The 12,293-nt window shown below is 42.8% G+C and overlaps 1 protein-coding gene across 2 annotated transcripts in view; it reads right to left on the bottom strand.

Moving 5' to 3' along the window:
- Nucleotides 1-9,294, bottom strand: part of HSDL2 (hydroxysteroid dehydrogenase like 2) — a 47,332-nt gene extending 38,038 nt beyond the window's left edge. Inside the window, exon 1 of one of the 2 annotated variants that reach the window (XM_037494142.2) lies at nt 9,190-9,294. In XM_037494142.2, the coding sequence (XP_037350039.1) occupies nt 9,190-9,206 (17 nt within the window). In that variant the 5' untranslated portion in view covers nt 9,207-9,294. Of the gene's footprint in view, nt 1-1,074; nt 1,122-9,189 lie in introns of those variants that run through there. The other variant, XM_054689613.1, reaches the window with a different exon arrangement.
- Between the last annotated feature and the right edge of the window lie 2,999 nt (nt 9,295-12,293).

Raw genomic sequence — 12,293 nt, 5'->3', positions numbered from 1 at the left:
CTTAACTTTAAACTTTTTGCTGAGTTGTTAGGTGAGGACACATAAAACAAGGTCAGGTCATAGAAAGGGGACCATGCTATCTTATCTCCTTTCTAAAGGTGAATAAAAAAGCATGCCTAAAGGGATAATGAGGGGGACAGCAAAAGTGACAATGACACAGAGAAAAGGGAACAGTAACCAGAGGCTGGAGTAAATAGATAAAGAGGCTTGTTAACAAAAGAACATAAGGCTTGGGCCTCCCCGGTGGCGCAGCGGTTGAGCACTGGGTTGCAAAGCTGCCCGCGGCCTCTGTGGCGCCGGTTCGATCCCCAGCTGCTCCCCGGCCACCGGAGGAGGATCCCACATGGTGCGCAGACCTCTCCTGCCGCCCGCTGCTCCCCTCAGCAGTGTACTTCGGTCCTTCTGCCTGCTCTGCTCCCCACTCTGGCTCTGGTGGATTCTCTCACCCTCCCGCGCTTCTGACTGTACCCAGTGCATGTATGGACAAAACAAACAAACAGACAAACAAATAAATAAATAAATAAACATGCCTCTATTAAAAATAAATAAATAAATAAGTATTTAAAAAAAAAAAAAGAACATAAGGCTCTTGCCAAGATCAGGAGGACTACTCTCTAGACATAAAAGATCAGAGGTGAAAGTGACAGATGGTTTTAAAACAAGGAATAACTAGTATGGTAAGAAGGAAGGGGCGAGAAGTAAAAGAGAGGAAGACTATTTTTAAAGAACTATAGCAAACATACAAAAAAAAAGTGTATAAACTAATGTTTCTGTTTACTTCTCTCCAGCATCTTCTTCCTCCTCTACCCCACAAAGTAACAATGACTTTAAATAGTATTACTCATTCCCTTGTTTTATTATTGTTCCCAATACCTATATATCTAAGTCTAAGCTGAGAAACCTGACCTTCCATCTGTTCCTGTATACTCCTAGAGCAAAGAATGGTTTTCACAGATGAATATTTATGATCAATTTGGTGATACAGAACACCAATTTTGAACCCCAATTAAGTAGCACAATTCAAGATACAATTCTTGAATTGTACCTTCCAAAGAGATATGTTTAAATTCTAACCTCCAGTGCATCAGAATGTGACCTTATTTGAAACAAGGTTGTTGCAGATGTAATTAGTTAAGATGAGGTCATAATGGAGGAGGGTAGGCCCTTACACAGTTCCTCTTATAAAGACACCAATATGACTTCTTGTAAGGATACCAATATGACTGGGGTCTTTACAAGAAAAGGAAAGATAATGTGAAGACAGACAACACTGGAAGAATTCCATCTGATGACAGAGGCAGAGACTGGAAGGCTGCAGCTACAACTTAAGATGCCAAGGATTGCCAGCTATCTCCAGAAGCTAGGAAGAAGTCAAAAAGGATTCTACCCAGAATTTCAGAGAACTCGTGGCTCTATTGACACCATGATTTCAGATGTCTAGTCTCCAGAATTATGAAAGCATCTATTTGTGGTACTTTGTTATGGCAGGCCTAGCAAGCCAATACTTCACCCCTCTGCCCAAAATAAAGGAATTTCATTCTTATTATATCTGTATTACAAAATAATTGTACTAATTATTTTTAATTTCACCAAACCTAAGTATTGTGGAATTGGTTTTCTCTTGTTATATATACTTCACGTTATATAGTCACGTAAATCTCCAATTTGCCTCTTGACAACAAAGCCTGAAATATTTACTATCTAGCCCTTTACAGAAAAGTTTGCCTAGCCATGGTCTAAACAATACACTATTTAGTTTTTACCTAATTTTTAATTTTATGTAACTGATTCACATGACATATGTTATTCTATGATTTGCTTCTTTCACAAAACATTGATTGGAGATTTGTTCATGTTGGCACAAATAGCTACACTTATTTTACTTTAATGTATAATGTTCCATATATGGAGTTTCAGTGCAAAGACTCAGTCCCAGGTCTTGCAGATTCATTCTCTTCCACTTCCTTTGTGAGGAGGATTGCTCTGTGGTCAGGCCAAGAAGCATCCTAGCTTGATCCTCCTCTTTGTATTTATTGGAGGCAGAGGTATTAGAGTAGTGCTGTAGGCCATGTGCCTGGCACTGCTCTATCCTAATGTCAGTTGGGACAGAAAGAATACCCCAGAGTGCCTCCCCTGGTGGCGCAGCGGTTGAGCGCTGGGCTGCGAAGCTGCGCACAGCCTCTGCAGCTCCGGTTCACTTCCCGGCCGCCGGCAAGGGTCCTACATTGTGCGCAGACCTCTCCTGCCGCCCGCTGCTCCCCTCAGCAGTGTATTTCGTCAGTCTGCCTGTTCTGTTCTCTGCTCTGGCTCTGGTGAATTCTCTCACCCTCCCGTGCTTCTGATGTACCCAGTGCTAGTATAAATAAATAAATAAATCTTTAAAAAAAAAGAAAGAAAGAATACCCCAGAGCCCTGGAGCAAACTGGGTCCCAATGTTCAGTACTAGTTCTACTCAGTGAACAAAGATGACAGCAAACTGGAGAAAAGGTAGACTTCTAAATGAAACATTTCACTATATAACTGTTTAAAATGAAGGTCTTCCAAAGCCATTCGTACAATTTTCCACTTAACCAAGAAATACTTCCCTCCCCTCTAAATACATGAAATTGTGTTGGCATATCATGTTGGGGTGCACACCAATTAATAAATATCTGAAAGTTGGGGGTAAAAATCCATATATGAACATACCATAAATTATTTATTCACTCTGCTGTTTATGGACTTTTCAGGATGGTTTCCTGTTGTTGTTTTCTATTGTGAACAATGCTGCTATAAATATTCTTGCACACTTCCTCCAGTCACAGATGCAAGAGTTTCTCTCGGGCATATACCTACTGTGGAAAACTGCTAGATTATAGGACATTGTTGCTGATTAAAAGGACCATAAATCCTTTAGCATTCCTCCCATCAAGAGCAGTATTATTTTCACTTTCCCTGTGTGTCTGGGTTAGCCTTACAAACTTTTTTGAGCAACAGAATGTGATGGAAGTGGTATCCTGGGACTTCCAAGGCCAGCCAATAAAATGAAGGCAGCTCCCACATTCACCCTCTTGGAATTCAGATCCATGCTGCAAAGAGGAGGGACAGGATCACCAAATGATGAGAGAAGCAATTCAGGATATTTCAGGTACAGTCAAGGACCCAGCTAAATACTAACAGGTGACTTCAACTTATAATATGTAGAGTAGGGCCTCGCTGGCACAGCGGGTTGAGTGCAGCGCTGTGAAGCTGTCCGCAGCCTCTGCGGCACGGGTTCGATTCTCGGCCAGCCAGGGAGATTCCCACATGGCACGGCAGATCTCTCCTGTCACGCCCACTGCTCCCCTCAGCAGTGCTTTCGGTCATCTGCCCGTTCTGCTCCCCGCTCTGTCATGGTGAATTCTCTCACCCTCCCACGCCTCTGGCTTGTACCCCAGTTCTTGTATAAATAAATAAATCTTTTTTTAAAAAAAAAAAAAAGAACCCAGTTAATCCAAAGAGCTGTGAATAATTACAAATCATTGTTTTAAATCATCAAGGTTTGGAGTGCTTTGTTACTGACTAAGACACGATGAAGTTAAACTTTTCCAAATAATGCCAAGTCTCTTTCTAGAGCATTTAACATTCTCGTAGGCAATATTAAAATGAGTTCCCATAATTGCAGACCTCCCAACACTTGATGTCAGACATTTAAATTTTTTTTTTTTTAAAGATTTGTCTTTTTATTTATACAAGCACTGGGTACAGTCAGAAGCGTGGGAGGGTGAGAGAATTCACCAGAGCCAGAGCGAGGAGCAGAGCAGGCAGAAGGACCGAAGTACACTGCTGAGGGGAGCAGCGGGCGGCAGGAGAGGTCTGCGCGCCATGTGGGACCCTCCTCCAGTGGCCGGGGAGCAGCCGGGGATCGAACCAGCGCTGCAGAGGCTGCTGGCAGCTTCGCAACCTGGCGCTCAACCGCTGCACCACCGGGGAGGCCCAGACATTTCAATTTTTGCCAATTTGGTAGCTATGCAATATTATGAAGTGTGATTTTAATTTTCATTCACCTTATTACCAATGAGGTTGAATACATTTTTATTTATTAATAATCAACAGTTCCTCTTGCTGATATTGTTTTACTCATCTTTCCATAAGGTTAACTTTTTTCCTAACTATTCATGTAAATCTATACATTATATATATTTAAACTATCTTCTCACTTGTGGCTTCCCTTTTGACTATCTTTATAGTATCTTTTTTTTTTTTTTTTTTTTTTTAAAGATTTATTTATTTATTTATACATGCACTGGGTACAGTCAGAAGCGCAGGAGGGTGAGAGAATTCACCAGAGCCAGAGTGGGGAGCAGAACAGGCAGAAGGACCGAAGTACACTGCTGAGGGGAGCAGCGGGAGGCAGGAGAGGTCTGCGCGCCATGTGGGACCCTCCTCCGGTGGCTGGGGAGCAGCCAGGGATCGAACCAGCACTGCAGAGGCTGCGGGCAGCTTCGCAACCCAGCGCTCAACTGCTGCGCCACTGGGGAGGCCCTATAGTATCTTTTTTTTAAGATTTATTTTATTTATACAAGAACTGGGGTACAAACCAGAGGCGTGGGAGGGTGAGAGAATTCACCAGAGACAGAACCAGGAGCAGAACAGGCAGATGGACAGAAAACACTGCTGAGGGAAGCAGCCTGCGAGACAGGAGAGCTCTGCCGCGCCATGTGGGAATCTCCCTGGCCGGCTGGGAATCAAATCCACGCTGCACAGCCTATGGACAGCTTCACAGAGCTGTGCTCAACCTGCTGCACTGTAGGCCTTATAGTATCTTTTGATGAGAAATTATTTTCATCAAGCAAATTTAATGACTTTTGTTTCACAGCTAAAGCTTTTGAGATCTTAAAAAATCCTTCCCTAGCTACAACTTACTAATTAATCTTTCAAAACTCCATGACCTCTTGTTTAAATTTTGGTTCATAATCTACCTGGAATTAATTTTTCTGGATAAAGTGAGGTAGGGTCCAATTAATAAATTTATTTAATAAATAAATCTTTAAAAATAAAAGTTAAAACCTTATAAACACACACACACTCAAGAAGTCTAATCCAATATCTATCGGAGCTTCACTAATATCTGGCTTCTCTTTCTTATATTCCTTTTGCAAAAATATGCACATACATACTTATACAATTTATGTAAGTATAATTTTGCCTTCTTTTTTAATCAAAAGTTAGAAGACAGAGTATTAAGAGATTTTTAATGTAAATATTTCAATAAAAATGACCTAAGCATTGCTTTAAAAAGCCCTCTCTGCCCTCAGTCTAGTTGGATTGATTCCCAGTAGGATAAAGGACATTTCCAGAGACTCCTCCCCTCAGTCTCCAGCATTGCCAGAGAAAAGGCAAATGCAAGTGTCTCCTCTTGACCTGAAGTCCAGGTTGTTCTACTGAGGAACTCCTCCAGCTCTAAAGCATTATAAACAGCGTACAGGAGAGAAAGTAAGACATCAAATTCCTCAATACACTGGCAGGTAGTTAAAACTTGGTGATGCAGAGTTAACCTACACTACAATTTATCAGAATTCTCTGCTACCTCTAAATCAGGGTAAAAATGATGAATTTTTTAAAAAGATTTATTTATTTATGCGCACAAGAACTGGGGTACAGGGCCTCCCCTGGTGGTGCAGGCGGTTAAGCAGAGCGCTGTGCTGTGAAGCTGTCCGCAGCCTCTGAGGCTGGTGGGGTCCCACGTGGTGAAGCAGACCTCTCCTGTCTCGCCCGCTGCTCCCCTCAGCAGTGTATTTTGTCAGTCTGCCTGTTCTGTTCCCGGCTCTGTCTCTGGTGAATCCTCTCACCCGCAGTGCATCTGGCCTGTACCCCGGTTCTTGTATAAAATAAATAAATATATCTTTAAAAAAAAATAGAAGAACCAGGGTACAGGCCAGAGGTGGGGGGGGGGGAAGAGGATTCACCAGAGACAGAGTGGGAAATACACTGCTGAGGGGCACAGCAGGCAAGACAGGAGAGGTCTGCTGCACCATGTGGGTTGCTCCCTGGCCAGCCCAGGTGCCCATAAAGTGATGACATTTTTAAGCAAAAATGATGCTGGCCATTCTAAAGTTCATTTGGAAAAACAAACACCTAAGTATAACCAGGAAAATTCTAAAAAAGAATCCAAATGAGACATGAACTAGCCTTCTCAGTTATTTAAATACTGTATAAAACAAGAGCAAAAATAACTTGGTCCTGGTGCATGAATCTACAGACCAGTGTAATATATAAAATATACAATGTAATATATATAACATTATATAATATTACATTATAATATTACATTATATAATATTACATTATATAATATTATATTATATAATATTACATTATATAATATTACATTATATAATCTATATAATGTAATATATAGAATAAAAAGTCCAGAAACAGCCCTCTATATATACAAGAATTTAGTATATAATAGAGATAAGATTTCTAACAGAAAAGAAAAGATATATAACCAGTCATTGAATAGTGTTGGGACAAGTATACATCCTGCCATCCAAATCAAAGTGGGCTTCCTAATTTACTTTTTCCTATATCAAAATAGTATGCAAAATATTTCATCTTATATGGATAAAAAATTTGAGTGCTGGGGACCTCCGTTGTGGCCAGGGGTTAAGTCTCATTACTATTATTATGAGGGCCCTCTTGCAGCAAAGCAGCCTGAGTTCAATTCCCTCCCTGGCCAGGGAGCTGACCCACATGGTGCAGCAGACCTCTCCTGTTTCGCACGCTCAGCAGTTTATTTCAGTAGCTCCGCCTGTTCTGCTCCCCACTCTGTCTCTGGTGAATCCTCTCACCCCCTGCACCTCTCGCCTGTACCCCAGTTCTTTTATCCATAAATAAATAAAAATATGGTAACTTTATAGATTTTTCTAAAAAACCAAACAGTCTTAAAGTATTAATAACTGACTCAATAAAAACCATTTTCCTCATAAGCAAAGGGTATACTCAAAGTCAAGACACGATTAAAAAAAAAGATACAAGTATTTGTAATACACAATTTGGAACAATTTTTCTAAAATAGAGTTCTCAGAGATCAATCAAAAACCTAACTGCCTAAAATGGGCAACAAAAAGACAGACAAATGGCGTTAAACCAAGATTTCTCAATCACTGCACTATCTGACATTTTGGACAAGATAATGCTTTGATTGTAGGGGCTGTCATGTGTATTACAGGATTTTTACCAACATAACTGAACTCTACATATTAGATGCCAGTAGCAGCACTCCCTACCCCACTCTGATAATCAAAATGTTCCCAGATATTCCCAAATATCCTATGGAGGTCAGAATTGCTCTTGATGAGGACCACTGCTTTAAACATATAAAAAGATCCTGATTGAGCTCTCCTACCTGCTGGCCTATGTCTATACAGGTACCTCTTTTTTTGCCTTTCTCCTTTTCCTAATCGATCTGTCCTTTTAAAATGTTTAAAAACAAAAATCCTGATTCTATTTCACAGTGCAAATTTTTATTGTATTTTTCGCTAATTAGATTTTATTATCAAAACAAATTTTCCTGGGTCTCCCGGGTGGCGTTGAGCGCTGCTGCCCACAGCCTCTGCAGCGCCAGTTCCATCCCCACCTGCTCCCCGGCCACCGGAGGAGGGTCCCACATGGCACAGCAGACCTCTCCTGCCGCCCACTGCTCCCCTCAGCAGTGTACTTTGGTCCTTCTGCCTGCTCTGCTCCCTGCTCTGGCTCTGGTGAATTCTCTCACCCTCTGGTGCTTCTGACTGTATCCAGTGCTTATATAAATAAATAAATCTTTAAAAAAATAAAATAAAAAAAAATTTCCTTCCCCCAAAATAAATGTTTTATTATCAAACATTTTGCTGTTTGCCAAAGTGCTGGATTAGGAAATATCATTCATCCTTGTGGACGTGTGACCTCTTTGGAGGACTACTGGTATTAGCTATCAAAATTTAAAGTGCATATACAGTACTCTTTGAAGCAGCAACTTCATTTCCAGGAACTAATCATATAGGTATACCAAAATGTGTGCTAAACAGGTACAGGAACAGGAGACTACACAACAGAATACACAGTAATCATTGTGGCAAAGATGGAGTAACAAAAAAACTAGACAAAATCTGGTATCCAGTGATAGGGAACATTTACAAGTTAAGTAAATGATTACACATCAACACAACCATTAAGAGGGAAGAAGATCTACAAGTACTGAAAAATATGTAACCAAGACATATTAGATAAAAATAACAAGGCCCAGGAGGGAGATTGCTACTATTTCTTCAAACTGTGTTGAGTACAAAATATGTTTTTAAATGCATATGGTATCTTTGGAAAGATACCAGAGAGTACTGGGGGAAAGTTAAGGATGAAGAAACACAATTTCAATTCTACACCCTCTGGAGCTGTTTAAGTCTTTGGCTACATGCCTTTATGTTTCAAGTAAATTACGGAATGGACAGCTCACTTAGCTCAAGACTCCCTTACCTGACAGCAATAGAAAATAGAATGGTGGTTGCTAGGGGGTAGGGAGAAGAAGAAAGGGAGCTGTTCAGTGAGTAAAGAGTTCTGCAAGTAGAAAAAGTTCCGCATAACAGCACAGCAGCGCACACAAACTACACATTACTGAACCTACAGTTAAAAATGGTTAAAAGAGCAAATTTTACGTTAAGTGTATTTTATCACATTTACAAATCTTGTAAAAGTGAACCCTCCCAAAAGATACACACTTTCAGATTCATTTTTGCTACTAAATTTTAAATCACTTTTTAAATACCCCATTATTTTATTATTCCAAAATTGAGCGTTTAGAACAAGTGGAGACTCACTGGGTGCACGAGTGTTACAACGACCTTTCCCCTAGAACTTGCACGCCCTCAACACGATACGCAGTTATTGCCAAACCCAAGGTGGGGCCCGTCCTGGGGACGGCGGGGTTACCCACTCTGGATTCTTTCCCGTGGAAGATGTGCTGCTTTTTTTTTTTACAAGGCTGTAATCTTAACAACTTTGGGTTACTTTTCCCCCTTTACCGCAGATTTGAGGAACCCCGCGTGCAGCACCCACCAGCTCTCCAGACCCGGCCGGGCTGTTTCCTTAAACCCCCGCCCCCACCGCCGGGGCCGGGCCCCGGGTCATCCACGGCACCCCACCTAGCCCCGACTCCTCCCGGCCGGGCCTCCCCGCCCGGCCCCGACCCCTTACCCGGTGTTGGGTAACATGACTTCGGTAGATCAGGGTCGGCGACAAAATCCGAAGAAGAGAGGAGATAGTGAAAGGCGGACCGACCCTCCGCACTTAGCCCCGCCCCCAGACCCCGCCCCCGAGGCCCCGCCCCGCGGCCTGCGGGGGAATGGGGATTTGAAGAAGCGGGAGGTCGCTGAGTGCGCCTGCGCACGCAGTGGGCCTCCCGGCGCTCGGCGCTCGCTTCCGCCTGCCTCTGCCAGGTCCTTGGAAACGTGCTCTCTGCGCAAGCGCTGTGAGTCAGCTCCGCCCACCCCTCTCGTCGGGCTGTAAGGTGACAATCGGCCTCCCGCCAGCGTCCGGCTCGCCAGGCGCGTCGCCGCTACGTAGGCTTTCCCCCGCCAGTGAAAGGCTCCTCGCGGCCGCGCTGCGGCCCCTGGCCCGCGGGGCAGCCGACTGAGCCCTGCGCTAGACCTTGGGGCTGGGATGCGGCTTATCCTCAACGGCGTCTGACCCGGGAGTGCGTGGGCCCCGGGTCTTCCCTTCCTCGACGCCCGAACCTGGTCTCCTGTGCTGCGGCTCTGCTTTTCCGCGTCAGTGTCGCTTTCTGCCGCAGGCCGGGCGGCGTCGCGTTTCGCCTGTCTCACCGAATCTGGACTAACGCTGGCGGCGGATCTCGCGCGTCCGTGGGGAGCCGGGGGGTGGGGGCAGCTTCTGGAGGGAGTTTGCCAGAGTCGCGCGGAAGATTGCGTCGTGAGGGCTGAGTTCCTGCCTCCGGGGCAGTATCTCGGCGGGAAGACTCCCAAACTTGGTGCTGGAACGGGGTGAACGCCGGAATCCAGTATTGCTGTTGGTAGTTAGTATGTTTTTGGACTTAGCTACCCTAGTGAACTGGTATAGTATTAGGACGTGAAGAAATTGCTGTGTGTTTTGAAGGCGTAGAACAGGATGACGAGGAGATTGTTATACGAGGACTGGTTAAAATAAACTAGCCTGGAGATGGGGTGTGTACTAGTTACCTAGTATATTACAAGCCCTAAATGGCTCGTAATTCATTTATATCACTTGCCAATCTATAGGCATTTGAATTTGCAACTCATGACTCTTAGAGACCCTGGAGGAATTTTTTTTTAGCTTTTTATTTTTTTAATTTTTTTAATAAATTAATTTTTTCTCAAAGACATCTCATTTTTCATAAGACTTTCTATAGACACATTTGTTTGCTCCTGAAAATTGAAATTGCAAATCAAAAACTATTACAATTCAGGGCCTCCCCGGTGGTGCAGCGGTTGAGCGCTGGGTTGCGAAGCTGCCCGCAGCACTCTGCAGTGCCGGTTCGATCCCCGGCTGCTCCCCGGCCACCGGAGGAGGGTCCCACATGGCGCGCAGACCTCTCCTGACACCCGCTGCTCCCCTCAGCAGTGTGCTTCGGTCCTTCCACCTGCTCTGCTCCCCGCTCTGGCTCTGGTGAATTCTTTCACCCTCCCGCGCTTCTAACTGTACCCAGTGCTTGTATAAATAAATAAATAAATCTTAAAAAAAAAAACAAAACTATTACAATTCAAATTTTTGAAAACCAGAAACTCAAAAAACAAACAAACAAACCAGGAATTGTAGATAGAAACCCCCTACCCTAATTATGTCCTAGCCAAAACACCCAATAATTGTTTTTATTTTTTTTTATTTTTTATTTTTTTTATTTTTTATTTTTTTATTTTTAATTTTCTAGAGGCATGTCTTATTTATTTATTTATTTATTATTTGTTTGTTTGTTTGGTTTATACATGCACTGGGTACAGTCAGAAGCGTGGGAGGGTGAGAGAATTCACTAGAGCCAGAGCGGGGAGCAGAGCAGGCAGAAGGACCGAAGTACACTGCTGAGGGGAGCAGCGGGCGGCAGGAGAGGTCTGCTCACCATGTGGGACCCTCCTCCGGTGGCTGGGGAGCAGCCGGGGATCGAACCGGCTGCAGAGGCTGCAGGCAGCTTCGCAACCCAGCACTCAACCGCTGCGCCACCGGGGAGGCCCCCCAATAATTGTTTTTATTGACTTAGACCTTCCAAAATACAGAGACAACCGTGGTGCTTCTTTAAGTGAGATTTTTTTTTTTTTAAAGTGGAACCAAAGTATATTTGAAGTCATCAAATGCAAGCTGTTAGATTCCTTATAAGTACTGGAATCAAGGTAGATGCAAGAAAAAAAGACATAGAACTTCAAAATACTGGCATATAGTCCATCAGAGCATAAGTTATGTTCCCAAACTGCTGCATAATGACCCTAAAAATGATTGTCAAGAAAAAGCAGCACAATTAAGGTTTAGGACTAAAATGATTCACTGTCGGAATTCTTCTCCATGCTTGTCTTCTTGGGAAACTCTGTGATACAGGCAATAATGACAGCTACACTAAAATTTTTTTATCCTTTTTTCAATCTCCATTTCCTTCTGCCGTATTTCTTCCTGTAGCAGAGAAAATCGGTTAAGATATTGGTATCTGATTTTTACCATCCTTTCCTTTTTTTATTTTTTACATCATTGTTCATTTTAAAACAATATTTGCTTCCCCAGGAATTTTCTTATTCGGCAAACATTAGCAGCTAGTATGTACTGATCACTGGAGTTCAGCAGGGCAAAAAGGGAAAGATCTCCATTTATGTGGGGAAAAATGACAAGTAGCCAATGTGTTCTTTAACCTGTTGTAAACATTAGGTATTTTAAGATGAGCATTGATAGGTACTGTTAGGTAAAATCTTTTTCTCCACGAGAGAGAATGAAAAAACAGCCTAACAATGGGAGAAAATATTTACAAATCATATTACCTGACTAAGCCTCCTATCCAGAAAATAAAAAGAATCATAACTCAGCAACAAAAGATGTAAAATCCAGTATAAAAATGAGCAAAGGATCTGAATAGATGTTTTCCCAAAGACAAAATATAAATGGCCAGCAAATAAAGAACAGATGCCCAATATCATTATTAAGGTGGTGCAAATCAAAACCAATTCCACTTGACACCCACTAGGGTGGTTATTGGCCAGAATGTAGGGAAATTGTAATCCTCATGCATTGCTGGTAGGAATGTGAAATGAAAAAAGAAAAAAAAAAAAGAATGTAAAATGGCTCAGCCT

This window comes from Talpa occidentalis, unplaced genomic scaffold, assembly GCF_014898055.3.
Source record: "Talpa occidentalis isolate TD23 unplaced genomic scaffold, MPIMG_talOcc4v2.1 talOcc4.7, whole genome shotgun sequence".
NCBI classification, from domain to species: Eukaryota; Metazoa; Chordata; class Mammalia; order Eulipotyphla; family Talpidae; genus Talpa; species Talpa occidentalis.
The sequence above is the reverse complement of the archived record's forward strand: the minus strand, read 5'-3'. Positions and strand labels throughout refer to the sequence as shown.